We start from the raw sequence: 22,996 nt of genomic DNA, 5'->3' as shown, positions 1-22,996 counted from the left end.
TGCGAAGTTCCTGACACAGCTAAGTCCCCACCCTTGGGCTCAGATGGAGCTATGCAAATTCCTGCAGCAGCCAAAGCTGGTGCAAGCCCAGAATAAGGGGTGTTAAAGGACAGGAGGGAGGGGGACATAATGTGCATCTCAAGCCCCATCAGATCAGTCATGTGACCCTAGGAGCCCTGCGTCAGTTAAGCTAGCAAAAAGGATGGCCTAATGAAAACAACAACACAGAAGTCAACGAAGAGGACCTGATCCTCAAGTAATTGGGCCCAGCAGCACCTGGTCCCAACTGAGGCCACTCCAAATGGGACTTCTGGACCCAGTGGATCTACAGCACCTGCAGGATTCAAATTGTGCACTTCTTGACATCTGTGGTGTGCTATGCTGTCTCACAGGCTCCCTGCATAGGGACTTTGCATTCAGGAGTGGGGCGGGGGGCACTTGGAGAAAGACACTATGCACTTGAGGAACACACACCACAAACACTGGGCACCTTCGAAACAAAGGCTGCCCCTCAGACATGGAGAACAATCAATACCTTCATGCTAACACCTTTCTTCCTATCTTCACTCTCCAAAGGAATGCCACTAGCGCAGCAGTGACTGCTGCCGTACTGCTACTCACAAGAAGGAGCAGCCAGAGACAGAGAACTGGGTAAGCCTGGAAGAGGGGAGCCCTTCTCAGTGTGGAGGCCTTGCAGCAGCCACAAAATCCCTTCCTCCCGGTCGACCCAGCCCTTCTGATACTCCTGCAGCACCATGGTATACTGAACAAAGACACAATTATACTTTAAGCTTGAGGTGCTGCGCTATACAGTCTTATTATTGCGTTACCTCTTCTTCATTTCTGGACTTATTTGCAAAAAAAGTTTATAGTCTCGATTATATCCTTCCATGAATTTTATTTTAAAAATAAAGTTTAGCATATGTTACCTTTGCTCTTCTTTTTGGTGGCACCAATGGTACTGATGACAGGTACTCCTTCTGAGGTTTCAGAATCAAAATTTGCAAGAGGGGGAACATATCCAGGGCTTGCTGAGAAACAAAAGGAGAAGCATTACATTACATTAAGGCAGACTTCATACATTACAAAGTTTCTACATTAATTGTATTTCCATGTGGCAATGAGAAATATACAGGTAGCTCTAACTGTGCAGCAATCCTACACATGCAGAAAAACCACAGTCAACCTGTTTGCCGGCCCATCTACTTGTAGACATATGCAGATACTGGATATTTTCTTTCCCCCATGCCCTTTAACCCTGCATTTTGTTCTTGCTCACCTGCCAAGCATTTTTCCAGTAGACACTGTAGCTCCGTAATGTTCTGTAACCGAGTCAAAACTTTCCCCTTTATCTCGGGGTCATCTTGTTGACAGAAGGCATTCACCACCTTGAAAGGCAAAGCAAAATTGTGAAACTAAGAAAGGGACATCTCCTTTCCTAGCTACCTCTGCTAATCTAAGGTGGCTGCTAAACCTTTTATCGAATCTGATACTTCCAGAGCACACTGGAGAGACATCTTAATGCACTCCACAATAAGGATTGTGTCCTTCAGCCTTTGTCCAATTCCACATACATCACCTATTATAAATAAGTTGCTGACTTGGACCATAAAATGTCAGCCAAACAACATGGCGAAGTGCATCTGCAAATTTCATCCCCTTGACCAGGAACCCACAGCTTTAAAGATGCAGATATGTTTCTTGAAATTGCTGTACTATACTGCATGACACAGTGCTCTGACATCTTGGGGCAGACACTCTTTTCAAAAGTAATGTGACAAACAAAGAAAGCAATTAAAAAAAAAAGAATCCTGGAGGCTCCTTTGTACACTTATTTTTCCAGTTACAAATATTAATATCTGTATTATAAAAAGTGTGTACTTCTGAAGGCATGTATTTTTTTACATGTACCAATCAGGAAGCATGCACTTCTTCACTCCCAAACACAAAAATAATATTTATGTCATGAAAATATGAATCCATTTAGACATACACAGAACCCAGTTTAGGAAAGCTTCCCTTTATGTTTTTGGGGAGATGGTACTTGTCATATCAGATAGACATCTGGCGTATTAGCCAGAATTTGAAGGAGTAGGAAATTAACTATTTCTTGCATAGTACTGCTCACCTCACGGAACCAGTTGAGGGCATGAAATAGAAGAGAACAGAGGAATTCACGCTCTTGCTTCGATAAGGAATCTAACTTTCCTACCACCTCCAAGTTGGTCAGATACAAAGGACACCCTGTAACAAACATGGCAAAACCCCAGGGCTTAAGTTAACTTAAGTTCAACATAATCAAAGCACCCACCCACTGCCACCTTCGCAATCCATCCCTCTTAGCTGTTGCATTTGTATATAGCAGCTAGCACCTTATCCTTCCCAGAGTACCACAGAACTAAGTTCAGCTGGCCTGAGAGGTAATGGCACACGACCAGTGATTCCTAGTACAGTGGTACCTCGGGTTACATACGCTTCAGGTTACAGACTCCGCTAACCCAGAAATAATACCTCGGGTTAAGAACTTTGCTTCAGGATGAGAATAGAAATCGTGCTCCGGCGGCACGGTGGCAGCAGGAGGCCCCATTAGCTAAAGTGGTGCTTCAGGTTAAGAACGGACCTCCAGAATGAATTAAGTACTTAACCCGAGGTACCACTGCAGTTCAGTCTATTATGGGGGAATGAACAGTATAACTTAAGAGACAACAAATTAGAAGATAAGATGTTTTGCTCACAACCCAGCTCTGAACACCCCAAACCCTCAAAGAGATTACAGGACAGATTAGGTCAGGCAGAGCCAACTATCTTCTGCTGTAGTCCATGGACTAAAGCAATAAATGCCATTCATTCACAGAGATAACTGTCCATAACCTGTACCTAATAGGGCATCAACATCATCCAAGCTCCCTTTATTCAGTTCTGCCATGCAGAGTCTTAGCAGCCGGAAGAATGGTGACAAACACAGAGGAGACACTACCCTGGGGAGAGAAAGGAGAGAAGAAATGAAAAATGTCCTAGTCCAGTTTTCAGTATTTCCAGACATGGCTTGGAAAGACCAGTCTGAAGCCCTAGATCAGGAGTAGCTAACTTCAGCCTTTCCAGATATTGATGGACTCCAAATTTCATCAGCTCCACCCAGCATGGCCAACGATCTGGGATGATAGGAACTGGAGTCCAACAACTATGTTGGCTGCCCTGGACTAAATCTATATAGGTCCGATAAATGACCACCAAGTTATCTCACACCACTTAATACTTTAAAAAACCAACAGTAGTTTCCTTGGGGGATTTCTTTAATAGGCATATTCATTGTGTTTATGTATGGAGGGCCACAGGTTACCCACCCCAACCCTAGACAATACTATGCTAGGTGGATAAATAATTTGGACTTTGCTTAAGGCAGCTTTATGTGTTCTTAATATATTATTCAGACAGTGTAAAACTTAGCAAATTTTTAAAACTATATTTAAATTTGCCTGCATCTTTCTTGTTGTATAAGAAGAAGAGGAGTTTGGATTTAATATCCCGCTTTATCACTACCCAAAGGAGTCTCAAAGCGGCTAACATTCTCCTTTCCCTTCATCCCCCACAACAAACACTCTGTGAGGTGAGTGGGGCTGAGAGACTTCAGAGAAGTGTGACTGGCCCAAGGTCACCCAGCGGCTGCAGGTGGAGGAGCAGAGGAGCGGAGACGCGAACCCGGTTCCCCAGATTACGAGTCTACTGCTCTTAACCTTTAAATTGCCTCCTCTCATGAAAATGGAATCTTTGTTCCCATATGCAATGCCTAGGGGGAAAAGTTGGGATAGTTGGGAAACGCAGATGCACTACTAAGCAAACTGGAGAGATAGGAACCATGAGCTGTGGCAAGGCAATGAGATGTGTTTTGAAAAGGAACACTGTGAGTCTGCTGCTCTTTCCCCTTGTTTTTACATTTATCAGAAATGCCTGCATGTTTTCTTCATAACCGTCCTGACTAATTCTTTCTGAAAGAACAAAACAACTATTTCCATGATTCCATTTAAATTTTAAAAAGTATGCATTAGCAGTCACATTCTGCCTTGGCCAAGGCTGTTATCTATTCATCTCAATAAGAACAGAGAAGCACCACTGACCTTTTGTCATGGCTCTTAGCTGCTACTTCATCTACATTCTTGCTCAAATAGCTCTGGGACAGCAGAGGCAACAAGTTAATAGCAATTATTCCCTCACTTTTGTCATCTTCCAAGCTATACAGGGACTTCACCGGGAGCAGGAAAGCACTGCAGAGGAATCAGATATCAATTGATGGCAAATGCTACAATAACTAATTGAATTTTTTGTACTGAAGGCGGTAAATGGTGCTTTCTTTCCTGAAATACCTGTCCTCTATAGGGAGAAGATCTGTCACAAAATCTCTCTCAAAGTCCTTCTCCACACTGTTCTCAATCCACTCCTGAAAGAATGACAGTTCCACAGGGAAAATTAATTTTAAAGAATTATGTTGAAGAAGGGTGACGGTGCAGGCTAAAGGAGGAAGTGAAGCATGCAAACTAGCTAAAGCAACTCCTCCTTTATCCCCCACTACTTTTCCTTTGACTGCTTCCACTGAGAACCCCTTTACCCTCATAGACTTTAATTAGCCTAATCTACTCCCAATACTGGTTCAAGTTGTATGGCACTTAGGTGTGGTGCCAAAACCTTATTTTCCCTCCAAAAACAAGATATTATTTTATTTAAGGATTTAGTAAAGCAATAAGTTAAACTTTCTTCGAGGAAAAAAGATTTTAGGGTGTAGAAGTCAGAAACAAACTATGGCTTACCACAAACATGCAGCATGCTGGTGCATGTTATTCAAATTGCATCCACCCTGCTTCTTCCATTGCCAAAAGCCAGGTTAAAACCAACCACAGTGCTGGCGGAGTGTTACATGTGAACCAACGCTCATGGTTTGTTTCTTCCATATAAACCAAGAGCATGAAGTAAAAAACAAACCTTCAACTCACGGCTTATAGAGAGAGAAACAAACCATGAACAATGGTTTGCCTGTGATGCTAAGGAAGCGCTGTGGTTGGTTTCCTCTCAGCTTGGTAAAGGGAGCAGGAGGAGCAACTGGAGCAATGTGCATGTGCTCAATTGCTTCAGATTAAGGTTTACCATGATTTACCAGACTACTGTTTCAGCTAATATTATCCCAGCTACGGTTATACAATGTCTGTAACTGAATGGATGCAGACCAATAGCTCTATGACCTACTAGGATCTGAGAATCCAAATTCCCTTTTTGAATCAAGTTGGCAAGTTCATCGTAATAGAGAGCCAAGGCCTGGGGGACCTGTCCACAGCAGGAGCAAACCAGCTCTAGTAAAGATATAATCTGTAGAAAAAGAAGAAGCAGAGTAGTTACTGGAGGATGATATGGTTTCAGCTTTTCAATGTTCGCACATAGTCCACAAACCCCCAAGTGGCTTTAGAGGTTACCAGAAATGTCATTAGCCAAATGAATGTCACTCTGGCATTTGGTCAACGGCTCTTCTCATAATTGTGATAGGATAATTGTACAGGCAACTTGTGATGGTTCCACAAGAGCAGGCAGCCTGTACACATTCCCCTGTGAACATTATAAGGAACACCAGCAGCCAAATGTTAAGTAATATCTGACACCTATCTCTGAAACGCATTCTGTGTGCACAAATCTACACTGACACATTGTCTTACTGACATTGACATCCTGCTCCTCCCATAACTCCCACTCATGCATTCTCAGATTAATTCTTCCAAGTTTATTTTTCTAACCTCTTTACCTGGCCTCACCTCACCTAATGCTAAACCATGGTTTCTAGCATTATGAGCAAAGGCTCTGACAAGTCTTGGGCTTGCATATTCTCTCCTCCCATCTCCTCTTTAGTGCATAAGAGAAGAAGATAGTTTAAAATGAAAAGGAGAAACTTTCAAACGACTCCCCCCTCATGTTAAAATTGGGGGGGATTCCAGTCAGTTTAAATTCTAAGTTAATAACTAAGCAAGCATCATGTTAATCTGAATATCTCCCCAAGCTTTACACTGACTGATCTTCCCATTCAGCTCTGCTGCAATTTTTCAAAGAACACATCTCTTCCCCACATACTACCTATTCCCAGAGGGGTCCTGCAATATCCAAATACTTGCCTGTCTACATTGCTCCTTGCTCAGCTGTGCCCGTTCCGATAGCTGTCCATTTTCTTTACTCCTGAAATTATATTTTAGAGTAATTATTTTTAACTGATGTAGCTGGGCGCTCGCATATACATTTCTGAGCCACAGAAATGGAACTAAGGCTGCTTCAAAGACCGTAAATTCATTACATTCTTTACATCTCATTGATCATCATTCACTGTCCAATTAATCATCACAATGATATAACTGTCACAGACCCATATGGGTAGAGAGGTGGCTTCAAATGCCATAAATGCTCACATATCCTCTGAAGGCTTTCTTCCTGCTTTGCATTATTCTCCAAAACAAATGAACCTCAAATACCATTGCCTAATGAACTGAAATCCAGTGAGAATTGTGTCTCTTCACGAGAACACTATTATTTTATTTTATAGCTTCTGTTGTGTTCTTGATCATGCAGCACTTCATATCACAGAATTAAAACAATACCATGGAGGGATCCCCTCATAATTTGCAGAATGCATTTTGACAGCATTCATTTCAAAAGCCCAGGAACACAGAATTCTACCTCACCTTTAACAAGGCATCAATCAATCATATGCAAATGTATTGCAGATCATTAGGCTCTACAACATTTTGCCAGACATTTGAAAAGCGGTGTGCCCCTCATCTCTACTGCACTATTTGTATACGTTGTGTGTACACAGGGAACACAGTTAGAAATCCTGCTGCTCACTTTTTCTAAGGCTCCGCTTTCTTTTTCCCCATAGACCACTTAAAAATTGCTAAGGGATCTGATGGACCAATTAAGATTTTTTTCCTGCTTGTTGTAGCAACTGTAATGCACTGTGCTAGACGCTGTACAATTTTAAACTGTATTTTTATTGCGTCCTTCAGTTCTTATATAATTGTATTTTATTGTATAACAATCTGAATTCCAGAGACTTCAAACTGTAATATAGTAAAATACAAGAAATAAAAGAATCAATAAAAATAAAATTAAAGATCACCATATTTAACACAACGGATAAGCTGCCTCCTGTCTTCAGCCACAAATCCACCTGAATGAAGTTTGCCCATGGACGACAGTTTGGAAGCCCCTGTTCTAAGGCATACTGTTGGTATCAGCCTTAATGGAGCTCTTTCGGACAACCTATATATTTGGAAATTGATTTTTAAAAATTGCTATATTCTCTTGGATTTTTCATGGTGCAGTTTTCAAGAGACACCCTCGGTTGCCATCTGTATCTAGAAAAGAGTTAAACGACAGTGTGCAAATTCTTCTCCATTTCCTCACCTCTTTGCTGCCATGCTTCCCACCATGGTAACTGCACCAATAATACCAATGCGCTTATACTTTGGAATAGTGCTGGAGAGTTGCTTCCTGATCACCATATGCATGTCATCCTGCATGGAAAGAGAGGAACCAGAATGTCAGAAATAACGACGCCTCATCCAGATGCACTCACAGTAAATCTCATGCCACTGAATTATGCGTGAAATCTCTAACACCTGAAAGGGTAGAAGTAGTATATGTGCTGGAATTCAGTGGAGTAAGTCTGAGAAGTGGATAAATGTTTTCTCTCTAAGGTAGGAGGTATCAGCAGCGTTCAGCAAGTTTTGAACATTCACTGTTAACACACACACACACAATGGCATCTAGATATTTGCGATTAGGTCATAAGAACATCCCTGCTGGATCAGACCAAAAGCCCATTTAGTCCATCATCCTGTTCTCACAGTGGCCAACTAGATGCGTATGGGAGCCCAGAATCAGGACACGAGTGCAATAGCAACGCTCCCCACTTGTGTTCCTCAGCAACTGGTACTCAAAGGAATTCCATCTTGGAGGTAGTACTGTATTGGCCCAAATATAAGCTGCACTTTTTTCCCAAATTCTGACTGTGAGAAGTTAAAGTGCAGCTTATATTTGGAGCCGAGTGCCGGCACCGGCTTGGGGAGTGGGGCGCTGAGCACCGGCCACCCCCTGTTCAGGGTGTTAATGCTGGGAGGTGGGCCGCACCTGCAAATAAACCTTGAATTTTAAAGGTGCGGCTTATTTGCAGGTGCAGCTTATAGTCAGGCCAATACGGTGCATAGCCATCAGGATCTACAGGACTCAGTATGTTTCTACTCACCTGAATGTGATTGCTTTTGTGCCCCTGGCTGAATGCCAGCATGCTAAGAATCTGGAATAGCTTCCGGATTTGTTGTGGACTTAGATTATCCATATAATCTAAAATGCTCTGAAAAGGAGAGATCAGAGTCAGGCCAAGTACTCCATATCTTCATGATAAATTCTGATAATAGAATGTGCAGTACAGCAAAAAGTATACTGTTAACACCTGGACTGACTTCCTCTGTGTAAAGGGCCACAAAAAGTGGACCATTAACCAAACTATGGTGGACCATCAAGCACCAGCCGATTGCTCAGACTCTTCCAAAGAAGAATGGTGAGTTGTTAAGCTGTTAGTACCAAAGTGAGAGCTCCTAGCTTTGTATCATACTTGCCTTCAGAAAGACTGCATAAGGAACTATGGATGAAGTGTGAAGAGATACCAGGTCAATGAGCATATCCAGAGAGACATCAACTGCAGTATTATTGCCACCACATGCATGAGTTACCAAGGCACCCACAATCTCCTGCAGGAACAAACACAAGGAAAAATGAAAAGCATGCAGTCCAGCTTTGGGCAGAATGGCCCTGACCTGGTAGAAGAGAGGCTAGAGATGCTGCCTACTTCCAGAGGCATCCCATCCTGTTTTGCCACCTGAGTCCAAGGCCTCCCTTAGCTGGGTCACACAGCAGTGCCCACAAAGTGAAGGGCACAAGATGTCTCAAGATATTGGTGAGATCTTGCTGGAAGTTGCCACTTTTCCACCAGTCATGGGGACACTGCCTCCTGGGATTCTGCCGCCTGAGGTGGCTGCCTCAGCGCATCTCATAGGTGGGCCGGCCCTGACTTCTTTGCCTGTATATTCTTGTTCAGCTTTCCCCTTTTGGTTAACATAGTTTGCACCCACATAAGCTGGACTGTAGAGAATGACAAGAAACTCTACATAAACCAGAGCAAAACACAGAACAGAGATGTGCTTATCAAACTAATCACAGCAGGCATCTTGATGTAACAAAAGGAAAATAAAAAGGAGAAGTGCAGATAAATGTTTTTGACTTTTGAAGCCGGAGGTATGCATTTTCAGAACTCATCATGTTATTGTGATTTTTATCTATTTTTATTCTGAATTTTAAATTGTTCTAACCTTCCCTGGGACCTCTCTAGTGAAGAGAAGGCAATAATTTTAATAAATAATAATATGCTGAACTATTCCCTCCCTCTCAGTGGTGTTTAATGTGAGGAATTAAATAAAGGTGACCCTGGGTTATCAGCAGCATTTCATTCAGAATTAGATCATTGTGAACTTACTGTTTAAACTTGTACACTGCCTTGGCGTGGATTGTAATGGGTGATTTATAAATGTTTCACGAATTAAAAAAGTAATTAGCATATTTCCCACCCACCAGAACATGGCCCAGCCCTGGTAGCTGCAGGGTGGCTAATAGTGCCGTGGCCAGAAAGGGCCTTTGGCCAGTGCCCTATCTCACCTATCACTGGCACAGGCCTGGCTACAAAACAGGAAACTTGATGCAAACTGGTTGTCTTCTATGATCCATGGCATTCTGCCCCCCATTACATTAGAAGCAGAAGCTGTCAATTGCTACAAGGCAACAACACACACACACTTCACCAAACAGAGAATGGAACAAATGTGTCACTATACCTGCTGGCAATAAGAGTCAAAGACTGTGAATGCTTGCTTGTACATACAGCAGCCAAAAGAGACAATGCAGGGATCTGCCGAGTGTACAAAGATCTCAGCCAGTGACAGGACAGCTGGAAAGAGGTCTCTCATAACCTGGATAAAGACAGAAAAAAGGGAGATTCTGATACATACCTCTACTATATTTCCAATTGTCTATATTACTCCAAGTTAAGGGGCTTTTTATATTTTACTCTCCTGAAAAGATTGGCAATGATTACAGGAAACACTTCAACATCTCACAAAGATGAGCTAACAAAATACTGGAGCAATTCATACAGATTTGCCAGACAGACTGACATTTCTAAAATTACATTGTAAATCGATAAGACAATGAGGCAAGCAATAAGGAGGTTTCTGAGGGATAGAAGCCACCAACGCTGTCTAGTTCTGCCAGAAGGAAGTTTTACTCCAGCCGGCTTTAGGAAGCGTACGTATGAGGATGTCTCCTGTTGACAGTTTCCAGACGTAAAGAAGCACATGTTCTTTGTAGGAGCCAGTAACACCCTGAATCCTAGAGCCAGTTCACACATACAAGTCTTGTTATCTTCAGAATAAATCAGGCAGCATGTGGAGACAGCCAGCAGCCATTTCTGCAGTTGAAACCACTGTGATTGCAGGAAAAGCTGTAACCATCTCTGCCTGTTTTACTTTAATGTCTCTCCATGCAGATCTGTACCTGTGTACACAGCCATGTGGATAAAATAAGCAAGGTCTGTATGCAAACCAGCAAATAATCATGCAGATTTTAGGACAGAGGATGGAATGGGGGAAAGACTGTCAGCATGCTGGATCACACAGCAGCAGGAGTACTCACCATTAAGTAGTAACGGAAGGCATTGCGCAGCAACTGCTCGCTTACGCAGCCTGATTGAATCTTGTTCTTCAGCACTCTCTCAATCTGCTTCTTGTTCTTGCCATTTGTAGCATAGATTACTAACAGCATTATCAGATCCAGAACCTTTTGGCAAGTAAAACAATTAACCTGATTATGCAAAGGTTAACAACCAAGCAAGGTAGAAGAATAAGAATCAGACCAGACAAAGGATCTAGACAACTCACTTGGCAGAACCTGTGGTAATTTTATATAGCATTCTGAAAAACGTCTCTTTAGTTTTGCTTTTAAAATGACACGTTCCTAGTGTTCATGATTCAGAAGAAAGATTGGAAGGCCCAGCCAGTGTTTACAATAAACTAAGGTTTCAGTGGTTAGAGTGAAAATTCATTCCTAGTTCTCATCTACTTTCTGATAAGAATTTCTTCCATTGCACAATTACATGGAGGGAAGAAGGTGAATCCAAATTCTGAAAACAACTCCTTTTTGTACTTATGTAAATCAAATATAAATGTGCATACACTGAAGGCAGTGTCTAAAAGCAGAATCTGACAAGCCTCTAAAACAGAATTCTAGTATCTTGGCCAAAGAGTGGAATAATTTTCTGTCATATCGACAAGCAGTCCAGAGACTGAGATCTCTCAGTTTAGAGGATGGATGAAAAGTTTGGCCCTCACCCTGACTTCTAATGGCTTTGAGTGAAGAAATAGATTTGCTACAAATATTGAGCTAGAAAGCTAACTCAGGTGTGTTAGAAATGCAGAGAGAGAAGATAAAGGTCACTTTCAATATGTCCTCTTACTACACAAGTGACAACTTCACACTATTCCAAATTAATGTAATTGCTGCTGGGAATTTTTTTTTAAAGGGTGCCATGAAGGAAACAAGTTCCCCCCTTCAATTAACATCCCTAAAAAGATAATTATAGGTAGAGAACAGCTACTGCAGAATCTAAGATATTACCTTATGGTCAGAGGCAGAAGCAACACTTTCAATGGCCTAGAACAGGAGCAGAAAAGACAGTTGCCAATGCTGAACAAATAACCACCCTACACAAGAGACAAAACACATATTTCCAACAGTACACCTGCTGATTGCCGGGATCACATGAAATCATGCACAAGTCAGACATAGGTAGAGGGCCTTCTCGGTAGTGGCACCCATCCTATGGAATGCCCTTCCATCAAATGTTAAGGAGATGAGTAATTATATAACATTTAGAAAACATCTGAAGGCAGCCCTGTTTAGGGAAGCCTTTTAAAGATTTAATAATTTGCTGTGTTTTTATATATGCTGGAATCCACCCAGAGTGGCTGGGTTGGCAACCGAGTCAGATGGGTGGGGTACAAATAACAAATTAATATTATTATTATTAGTGTAAACCTACTGGAACCTTCCTAATACATATCTTCTACCACAGTCTTAGGACAAAGGTTGTGCTATGGGAATGGGGAGGAGAAACACACCTGGGCACTTCTGCCACATGAGTCAAAATGCTCCTGGAACTTATTAGGACTCACCATCAAATATTGGAAAGAGACATCCATCCATTTCAGGAATATAAGCCTCTGTTCTGGTGGTGTAATGGTTGGAGTATTGGACTAGGACCTGGGAGACCAGGGTTCAAATCCCAACTCAGCTCAATTTTATGATTCTATTATCTGCATCTTCCCGGCATATTGTGTTATTTTATCTTCTTTTGACTATTAGTTAATAAGTTTGGAAAGGAATTTACTCCCAATCGTTCTGCATTCCTAGCAGTAATTCCAGGCAGCCAGATGTTATACTGCCAAAGTTACAAACTCAGGTTGGAACTCAGGCATCAGATGAGGAAGAGTTAAGGAAGCCTCCTTAACAGCACAATCTTATACATGTCCACTCAGAGGCAGGTCCCACTTTCAGTGGGGCTTGCTCCCAATGAGTGGGTATTGGATTGCCGCTTAAGACGGCCTGCATTGGCCGCAGGGAGATAGAAAGGCTTCAGAGCACAATGAGAGGATTACATCATCAAGGGATGGTGTTGAATAGGGACGATAGCTCATGGTTAGCAAGGCTGTCCCTTCCCAGGGGTGTATGCCGGTCGTTAGACTACCCACGCACATGCCTGTCCATCTCCACTGCCCATGTTCATTACTACATATCGTTATGCTCTATCAAGTGTTTTCCTTTCCCGTTTCTTCCTCAATGACTATGATTGTATGTTACACCCTACATTGCAGAATCTGGACTGGATGTCCTCAAAAGATTCCTCCCAACTCTGTGATTCTATTCTATTCTGTTTTGATTTTCTCAAATAGGACTCAAAGTCTGAATTCAACAGCAGAGCTGTTCTGTGATGATTCTATCATTCACATATAATTTCCTTACTGAAAAGGAAATAGATTTCAACAGGATCTTTAAATAAAAATCTGAAGTACATATTTTTTATAGAACTGCATCTGAAAGAAAGAACAACTTGGCAAAAGTGCATACCCACAGAGAAAACACACCCTGACCTTAATCCAGCCTTCTGAAATGGTCTTCTGGAATTTAACAGCAGACTTTATAACTTCAAAAAGGAGCTTGACGCAGTCCTGGTTGACACACAGTTGGCTTGCAGACAGACTGAAAAGAAGCACAAGATGGGCAGGCAGCCCATCATTTTAACCACAAAAGCAGCCAAGCAGGTAAAGAGGTTGTTTCAAGTCTAACTTTGGTGGCTAAATTGCCACCCACAAAAGAATGCATTGGCAGGTATAAGGCACAGCAGCATTGAAAGGGAGCGAGAAAATGGGAACCCACTAAAATGAAGGCAGCAGTGATAACTGCACAAAGCAGCAGTACTATCTAAGGCAAATAAATGGCAAAGAAGGAGGGTAACAGCTGAAGGAGATGCAACAGTTAACACACCAGCCATGCCAGGGAATGCTTAGGATTGTCCAAGTGCACACTGAGGTCTTGGGTCCCCTCATTGTATCAATCACCCTCATGGTGTGAAGAACTGTCAAGCCTCTATCAGATAGTTGGCAGCTGCTGTTGGTGGAAAGGCTCTCCATGTGTTGGGGACACGCCACACGACCCCTTTCTACCCATTACCCTTGTCATATGGAATATTTCCTACTCCCGTAGGGGACTCCTAGATCTGCCCAAAGATTCATATGATCTTTAAGAAGAAAACCTCCTTGTGGCAGATAAGCTGTGGAATCTGTATGTTCTTCTTCAAGGATCAGGTGGGGATTCTTAGTTTTGTGTGTATGTGTACATGTACTCCCCAAAAAAGGGGGGGAACCCACCAGGGGATATGAGCATAGATAAATATAGAGCTGTGATGGTGATGCTGTTTTGGCTGAAAGGGAGAGAACAACTAAATAGTGAGATTTCAAAGTGAACACGTTCAAAAGGAGATGAAATGTTGCAATCCCATCCATGCAAACAAAGGCACCAGAAACCTGATGTAATATTTTCTTTGCTATGTTTCGCTGAGGCTATGATTTTGCCTCATCCTAACTGCTCATGCACAGAGACTGCAAGTCTTTGGGTGAAGCTGAATGTCAACACACAAACCTTGTCCGAGTCTGGCTCCTGAACTTGGTCTGAGAAACATGAATCAGTGGAAGTGAAACACACGAGTCCAGGTCCAACTTCCTACGAAGGTCAGAAATTACCTGCAATAACACAGTGCATAGGTTTCTGCAGCTATTACTCAGAAATACGCACGAACATTCATTGTCATATATTTTAAGACAGTGATTGTGGAGTAGGAGAAAAAAAGTGTAAATGGGGTAAATGTCAAGGAAGGAGCCTGTAAAAATATTTTACAATTTATACAGAATCATCAACTAAACACAAGCTTAACATTGTTTTTGGACTGAAAAGAGGATATTTTTTTAACTATCATACTTAAAATAGTTTTTAAAAGGCAAACCTAGTTCTACTTCCTTTTATGGAAAGGAATGCTGAATGAGCAATAAAAAAAGGAAGAACTTATTCCCATTAAAAAAAAAGTTTGGTTTTAACCCGTTGTCTGCAGCAAGTAAAGAATTGTCTTTTGCTGCCCTGCGAGCCATAATTCAGTTTTTGACTGCTATATGCCAAGCAAGCATTTAGCACGGAGAAAGGGGTCATACTTCTTTAAGAGTCATGCACCTGCTTAAAAGATGGAAAATCTTTGGCCAAATGATACTCTTATCTGCCTAGGTAAAAAGATAAAAAGGATTTAAAGCAACTGGAAATCATGAACTTATAACATTAGTTTCAGAGGTGTGTGCTGCCTCATCTTGTTCACATGTAGAAAGAAAACAAATGTTTGAGTGCTTATCCCAACAAAGTCATCTCTGTATTCCTAAAGAGTATACTTTTCAGCTTTAATAGTAGACACTTTACCTCTGTTGCATCTGTGGCGTTGACGGAACGGAGAATAAATTTTACTACTACAGGCAAATCTTCCACTTTTACGGCACCGACTGTGATCATAACAGATTGGCGCACCTAGGTTGAGAGCAGGACATTTTTCAGCTGTAGGAGCAGGGGAAAGTGCAGCATTTATTTACAGTTCTTGCTTACCTCATTATTAGGGCTCTCAGCAGTTGTTAGTGGAAAATTCACACAGGCTGAGAATATACTAGAATCCTGAAGGCTCAAACAAAAAATGAACACCAAGCACTACCCCATATTTTAAAAGTCACTCAGAACTTCCAGAAAGTGATCAGGAACCAGCTTAGGGAAGCCTCCAGAGCGAAAGGATTCCATAATTACAGAGCAGCCACCAAGACTGCATGTTAATGTGTCTGCTATCCAAATCTGGGGTCCACGTGCTATAGTTAATGAGGATTTTTCAGATCTGAAAATTTATTACTTCCAGCCTTGGCAAACCTAATTCCTATAATTTCTAACTCTCCTATGCTCTCCCTGAATGCTTGTACGTATTTATGTACAAAGAGTACCTAGTCTCACCTATATCGTGACTTTAAGCAACACTTATATCTTGCTTGTGTGCCCATCTGTTTAACATAGGGCTTCCTACCTCAGACAGAAGTCCCACATCTAGATTCAAACTGGAAAGGGCATCAAGGATTGGAACAGATAACTCAGTCTTCTCCTTTAATAACGAACTGAAACGCAGGACAACAAAATGACCTTTTAAGATCTAGCAACATTCCCAAACTGCAATAGTGAATTACAGTTCATCCAGTATCAATTTGTGCAAAGACGGTTTTGTAGGCTGCTACAATAAAAGTTTATGAATGATTTATCGCTTATCTCTACAATGTGTAACTTGCCCATGTTTGCTGTCTTTCTTTTTCAATCAAGGATACACAAAAGGGTTTACAAAAGATTTTCAAATATACAATCAAAACAAGAAAATAAAATATAAAACACAAAATATCCATTTTAAACTGTGGGTGCTTCCATATGTGGATGATTTAATCATTCTTGTTTCCTTTAAGCTGTAAATGGAACAGCAACTCTGCTTTGAGATTTCAGGAATCTAAATAATGTTCTGTAGTTGGCGAGGAGGAGGGGGTATTTTAATTGAGATTATGGTATTAGGGATTAGGCTAAATAGTAACGCCCCCCCCCCCAGCTGCACTCCCAATCATGATCTTTCCCACTCTGCAATTAAGGAGTGTGGGGAGAAACAGATATTAGACAATGGTTCATCTACACTTAAGAGAAATTATGCAGCTGTTCCATTGTGTTAAATAAACAAAGCACAGTGGATTTTCAGGGAGAGAGGAACAGAAGCTGAAAAGGGAAAACGTGAGAGGAGGCTGTTTTGATAATGATACTATGAAGATGCTCTATTAAAAGTGAACAAAGCATGGCTCTTCCACAGTAAATGCCCAAATATGGAAGGAAGCAGCCTGTGACAAAAATAAAAATATATATGACCATATATGAGAATGTTGAAGTGTGATGCAGTTTTCTGCCCTGAAGACTAATTAGTAGAAATGCATCAGGATCAACTGACCTTGTTCAATAAAACCTTTGTTTGAATTTTGTGGCCTTCTGGTTTTATCCATGTATTATGAGGAAGAGGAAGAGGAGGGGGTGGGGTTCTGTTGAAATCTTGCTTTTTTATGGAGCACTTGAAAAGCTCAGACTGTCAGTGCGTCAGATGAAGACCACACTGCATGCAGCAGCAGCAGCAGCAGCAGCAGCAATGAATTGAGAGATACAGCCTTAAGAATTATGATGCCACCACCAGTTTGCTTGGCAGGGGGTTGGACTCGATGGCCCTTGTGGTCTCTTCCAACTCTATGATTCTATGAGTTCTTGTGAATAATCAGATTGGCATGGAGAAAATACTACGTGCAGAGTTCATGCTTTAAAGGCTCCTTATATCAATTCTAGGCAACTCAATGCCCTTCCCTCTAAGAACTCTTTTGAAACTGGAATTACACACACACACATACACACACACACACACACACACACACACACACACACACCCTTTAAAGCATGAACTGAGACACAGAAGTGTCTTACAGTTGTGGTTGCAGTCTCTTGAATGCCAGGGTTTGGATGCAGGAATTGAGGGGATGATAATCAAACATGCAGATGACATCAAACTGGGAGCGGTAGCTATGCCACAGAAGACAGAATTGGGATTCAATTTGACCTTAACAGATTGGACAACTGGACCAAAATTAACCAAATGAATTTCTATGGGGACAAACGTAAGGTTCTGCATTTAGGCAGGAATAACCAGCTGTACAAATATAAAATGGGGGGATACCTAGCTTGCCAGTAGTACATGTGAAAATGATTAGGGGTCTTAATGGACCACAAACTTAATGTGAGTCCTGGTCACTCTTGTCTGGATGCACTCTAAATTCCCTTCTTTTCACATTATGCCTAGTCAGAAGGTATCTTCAGCTAAGGCACCAGAAACAGCTAAGAGAAAACTATAGAGAGAGTAAAAAGAGAAGATGGCAGCATCAAACTTACCTAAGCTCTCTGGCAATTTCACTATGCTGAGAATCCTCCAGTATTTCTGGCAGGCTTGTGATTATGTCGTGTTGGATTGGTGGAGGAGAAACACAAATCATCTCCATGAGTTTCTGAACAAGATCCTGTAGATGAACAAAAGCTTTACAACACCAGGAACTCAGAAAAAGGACATTTCCTTAATGATGACAGCTTAAACACAGAGAAGCCAACAAATGTATGCTGCACATATGCATCCAGAATGGAATCTAAGTGATTGGTTTATTTATCAGACATATATTATTTGTAGTTTCTTAGTATGCAAATATTTTTAAATGCTTATCTCTTTTGTCCCCACAATATCTCAGTTCATTTCCAGACCCAATTGAAAATGCTGGTTATGATTGCTAAAGCCTTGGGATGGAGCTACTCGAAAGATCACCTGCACTCATACGTACCTGCCCAAACCTAATGCTTAGCCTGATGCACTGCTTATGGATTCATCAGTGGGTACAATTAGAATGCCCTGTCTTATGTACATAGCAAGATATGAGAGTACCCAAATCTGCTGTAGAAACTAGTCATGAACACAGAAACTGATATGTGATAAAGCTGAAGCCTTAAGAGTTTTAAAGGAATGAAATCTTTATTGCTAAAAGCTATAAGCCGCCACAATTGGCCACAATGCGTAAAATACAAATAATTAATTTAAAACTGAACAGCAACAACAGCAAAGCAAACATACAAAAATGCAAAAATCACACCTGCATAAGTTAAGCACACTCCCCTTCTACTTGTCTTGGTGCCTAGCTCTCAACTTACTTGCAGCCAAGGCAAATTTTGTAACCTGTGCAGTAATAAATACATTCTTGCCAGCCAGCAAAATAGAGATTTGCTCAAGGGGAGGTTGGTTGGAGAGAGAGCAAAAAATGTAATTGAGGAATTTTTGTCTAGGGGATGTACATAAAGGGCATTGCAACAAATTGTGTTGAATGTCCTCCACCTCTCCCAACTAACAGATGCAGAGTCTTTGGGATGCAGGGTGCAGTAAGAGTTTTAAAGCATTTTGCAGGGCTCTTCTTAGGTCCTGCACAGTTCTTTGAAATCCCAACTTTGGGACTTCAAAGCACCCAAGCTCCCGACGCCATTGTGATGTTAGATAATTGACAGGTGAACAATCCTACCCACCTATCAAATTTGGCCTACAAGGTTAGGATCAGATAAAGATCTGGTCGATGAATTCAAAAAAGTTTCCCATCTCTGGGTTAAAGAAACCAACATCTAACTACCATGTTGCTAGTGCTCACTGAATGTTAAACAATACCCCATGAGAAACATAATTGATTGCATTGGTGGTACTTGCCTTGCTGTCAGCTATCCTGTCAAGCCATTTTAACTGATTGACAATGAGCCGAGGCAAATTGAGTCCATCACTGCCCACACTGAAAGATCAGAAGAGATAAAACATAAGCCCTAGTTCCTTTTTATTACTGAGAAACCCTTCTTTCTGAAGTCACTTCCAGATGCAGCTATGGCGGACTGCTCTCAATCCTCTCTAGATGCTTTTCGAAATGCAATTTATTTAGAACTATAGTTTCTTTTAACAGATTCTGTTGAAAATAAATATGCCATGCCATCCTGTATATGAGCCATTTGAGGAGGTGCAATACATACTAGTTTTCAGACAAGCAAGAAACCCAGCCTCAGGATCAACAGCAAGGTAGGTTTTAATAATAAATTTAATTTAATTTAAAAAATAAAATAAAATAAAAATAATTTTATTTATACCCCGCCCAATTGGTTGGGTTTCCCCAGTCACTCTGGGCGGCTTATAGCATATCTAAAAACAAAATAAAAACATCAAGCGTTAAAACCTCCCAATACAGGGCTGCCTTCAGATGTCTTCTAAAAGTTGTGCAATTCTTTATCTCCCTGACACCTGAAGGGAGAGTGTTCGACAGGGAGGGTGCCACTACCGAGAAGGCCTTCTGCCTGGTTCCCTGTAACTTCGCTTGTTGCAGTGAGGGAACCAGCTGTCGCATTCTGCATTCGTTGTAGTTTCTGGATCACCTTCAAAGGTAGCCCCACCTAGAGCGCATTGCAGTAGTCAAAGCAGGAGATGACCAGAGCGGGCCACCAAGGAATCAGCCAAGAGGCCATCAACATGGGATAAAACATCCCTTACCACTCTCTGGAAACCATTTGGATCCATTAAGTGGTGGGGCAGGAGCATCCGAACTGGTCCCACTTCCCTGTGGAGAGGAAGGGTCGCAGAGAAGTCTAGTTGCACCAGGGTGACAGCTCACTGTAATCCATTAATTTATTCTACCATCTAAAACTTGCTTTGTACAGCAGAAAAGAACACACAGTAAAAGCTTAAACTTCAGTCCTCTATAGCGGGGTGACTACTAACCTTTGGCTCTCCAGATGTTGTTGGATTCCAACCCCCATCATTCCTGACTATTGGCCATGCTGGTCAGGGCTGATGGGAGTTAAGGTTCAACAACATCTTGAGGACCACAAGTTTGTCCAAGTTCCTGAACCTTAAATGAGTATAGGGCATGAGTGGCAAAGATTTTTTTAAATCTTTCATGCATGGTAACGAGATCAAGTTCTGAGGATTTCAACAAGCGGTTGAGGAGAAGCAGATGGAAAATGCGGAGCAGTCAACATTTCAAGTTAAAATAGTGGAGTACTTGCCTTTCGTGAAAAAATTCGGGGAGTTTTTCAAATAGCAGTCTTATAACAGCAGGCTTCCAAAAAGAAAAAAGGCATTTTGAGAAATTACATTTACAATGAGGTAGCACACTGTGCACACAACACTGCAGACCCAAACCCCATCATCCACTGTTGAAGAACAGTTTTCTGCTATGAAGCACTGCAGTAAAACTTCCCCAGAGCACTAATTCTTGGTAAATAAAGCTATTGAGCAGTATTCAGCGCTTGCGCAATGGGACCTTCCCCATTCTGTGCTTCTCCAAATCTACTCCAGAGGGCCAGGGGAACCACAGGTGTGTGTGTGTGTGTGTGTATGTGTGTGTGTGTGTGTGTGTGTGTGGAGAGTAATTTAACAGTGGGATTGCTTTTTCTCAGGGAAAGCCAGAACTGTGACTCATATTGGTTTTAACTTTGGGAACTTGTGCTTAAGGTTGCTTTTCCCTCCTCCCTCCCATTCCTTTTCCCTTATGCCTTTTTAGTTTGTGAGCTTGTAGAGCAAGAATAGTCTTGGTGTGTTTTTCCCCCTATGCCAATATGAAAAGGTTGGGATATAAAATGCAATAAATAAATAAATAAATAAATAAATAAATAAATAAATAAATAAATAAAAGGAAGCTGGCAAAAGATGGTTGGGAGAACTGCATGGAAAAGTGATCTTACCTGTAATATCTCAATGCCAAGGAGCAGTTTAATGAGGCTTTCACAATATGAATGGATGGCATTACTGTAACGGAGAGAGACACTTTGCTATTATTATTAGAAAAAGGCATCATGTGAGTACCTGGGTTTAAAACAATATACTGTATTTGTGATAGGCACTCCCTGCCCCACTTTGAGCTCCTTAGACAAAGGGACACACATGTAATAAATAAAATCAGATTAGTTTAACTCCAAGTACCTTCTCTTTAGTTGTTGTTTAGAGTTTGACCTTTAAAAGGTGTATATTACAACAGAATTAAGTTTGTTTCTTTAAAAAAAACAACCTCCAGTTGCAGTCCAGAGGCAGATGGGAATATATACAGGTAGTCTTTTACTACACTGTCATGGTAACATACTGCAAGTATTAAACCATTCACATGGCAACTTGCAGGGAGAAAACAAATTAGATTTTTCATTGACCTTGTTTCCTGACTTTGTGTGGGTATGCATGGTAGAAGACAATTCCTGAAGTGATCTCTGTTTTCTATATGGGATTCCAAGCCACTGATGAACTCCTCACCAATCTAGACAGGATGGAGGGAAGGAGAGAGAGAAAATGAAGGCTGAACAATTATCCCTACTGTTTCAAATGCATGAAGAGCAAATCAAGCAGTGAAAGCCTACTGTTTACACAATGCCTGTTCTTGATCTTTGTGGGGGATGCATAAAACTGTAATTTGTTACTTTTTAATGAAAAAATCCAGGGACCAGTTTCATACTTCTTCCAGATCTGTCAGCAGCGAATCATAAGCGAGAACTCTGTATTGATTATGGAGGTCTCCTATTTTTAAAATGCAAGGTAAAGAATAAGAGAAGTGGATTGAAAAAGAGATTTTAATTTGGGAGAGTGTGTTTGTCAGAAGAGAGACACACACAGAGAGATGGACAGAGACAGAGAGCTTTGGGTGTTAGAATCAATACAGGCCACTTCAATTTCAAAAACATGAAATAATGCCAGTTCATACCAGTGGTTGAGAAGGGTGCTTCTTCAATGCTTGATACAACTTCTTCTGGAAAATTGCTCCATCCACAGCTATGGAAAAAGTGCCAAGAAGGACAAACGCTGTCATGTTCATGTCATAATAGTCTGAATCTGCCACCTTCTGCCCTTCCCACTAACTGCCATGTGACAGACAGAAATCCACCTGGCAAAACTTTCCCTGGCATAGAGGCTAGAATGCTAAAAAGGTAAAATTAAATAAATACATTTCTAGCAGAGCTCCTCTATTTTTAACAGTTGTGCAAAGTAGCAGAAAATCAGCAGGTAAATGTTTTGCACTTTAATTTCCCTTAGAATTACTGCTAAGAATGTCATGAAAATATATACCTATTTCATTCTGTCGTTCTCCAGCTTTCAGTATAATTCCTCCTATCTTGAGGAGCTGCCCAAAAACATTGTCGTTCTCTACAACTCCATCTTTGGGAATGGATCTGTTCTTACCAAGTGTGCAAGATTTCTTTGTTTCTAAGATGGAAAAGTTACGAGCATAAGATAAATGAATGTCATATTTGAGAGTCACATACGTCAATACAAATAAATGAAAAAATCAACCTTTATACAGTGGTACCTTGGGTTAAGTACTTAATTCGTTCCAGAGGTCCATTCTTAGCCTGAAACTGTTTTTAACCTGAAGCACCACTTTAGCTAATGGGGCCTCCTGCTGCTGTTCTTTTCCTGAAGCAAAGTTCTTAACCTGAAGCACTATTTCTAGGTTAATGTAACCTGAAGCGTATGTAACCCGAGGTACTACTGTATCATGAAGTTTGTATAAAGTTTGAGGTCCCTTGGAAGATGAATCCAAGGGTTATATATTCTAACCTAGAACAACTTCTAAGAGAGTGTAGGAGATACATACAATAGAGCAAAACCAGGGTCTCCAGC

The 22,996-nt window shown here is 41.3% G+C and overlaps 1 protein-coding gene across 1 annotated transcript in view; it reads right to left on the bottom strand.

Annotated features, from left to right (window-relative positions):
- FANCD2 (FA complementation group D2) overlaps window positions 1-22,996 on the bottom strand; it is a 37,933-nt gene that overhangs the window by 11,374 nt on the left and 3,563 nt on the right. The window contains exons 4-28 of the mRNA XM_083603249.1: window positions 22,442-22,579; window positions 22,080-22,147; window positions 21,535-21,638; window positions 21,076-21,139; window positions 20,398-20,450; window positions 19,061-19,139; window positions 17,719-17,843; window positions 15,791-15,878; window positions 15,151-15,255; window positions 14,332-14,432; window positions 13,284-13,392; window positions 11,752-11,787; window positions 10,771-10,914; window positions 9,915-10,049; window positions 8,646-8,777; window positions 8,273-8,380; window positions 7,432-7,541; window positions 6,147-6,207; window positions 5,236-5,355; window positions 4,362-4,435; window positions 4,116-4,262; window positions 2,878-2,978; window positions 2,129-2,244; window positions 1,280-1,388; window positions 930-1,031 (exon numbers count right to left, since the gene is read on the bottom strand). Coding sequence (XP_083459375.1) covers window positions 930-1,031; window positions 1,280-1,388; window positions 2,129-2,244; window positions 2,878-2,978; window positions 4,116-4,262; window positions 4,362-4,435; window positions 5,236-5,355; window positions 6,147-6,207; window positions 7,432-7,541; window positions 8,273-8,380; window positions 8,646-8,777; window positions 9,915-10,049; window positions 10,771-10,914; window positions 11,752-11,787; window positions 13,284-13,392; window positions 14,332-14,432; window positions 15,151-15,255; window positions 15,791-15,878; window positions 17,719-17,843; window positions 19,061-19,139; window positions 20,398-20,450; window positions 21,076-21,139; window positions 21,535-21,638; window positions 22,080-22,147; window positions 22,442-22,579 — 2,529 coding nt within the window. The remainder of the gene's footprint in view (window positions 1-929; window positions 1,032-1,279; window positions 1,389-2,128; window positions 2,245-2,877; window positions 2,979-4,115; window positions 4,263-4,361; window positions 4,436-5,235; window positions 5,356-6,146; window positions 6,208-7,431; window positions 7,542-8,272; window positions 8,381-8,645; window positions 8,778-9,914; window positions 10,050-10,770; window positions 10,915-11,751; window positions 11,788-13,283; window positions 13,393-14,331; window positions 14,433-15,150; window positions 15,256-15,790; window positions 15,879-17,718; window positions 17,844-19,060; window positions 19,140-20,397; window positions 20,451-21,075; window positions 21,140-21,534; window positions 21,639-22,079; window positions 22,148-22,441; window positions 22,580-22,996) is intronic.

The sequence above is a fragment of the Podarcis filfolensis genome (genome assembly GCF_964270895.1).
Source record: "Podarcis filfolensis genome assembly, chromosome: 2".
In the NCBI taxonomy this organism is placed as follows: domain Eukaryota; kingdom Metazoa; phylum Chordata; class Lepidosauria; order Squamata; family Lacertidae; genus Podarcis; species Podarcis filfolensis.
The sequence above is the reverse complement of the archived record's forward strand: the minus strand, read 5'-3'. Positions and strand labels throughout refer to the sequence as shown.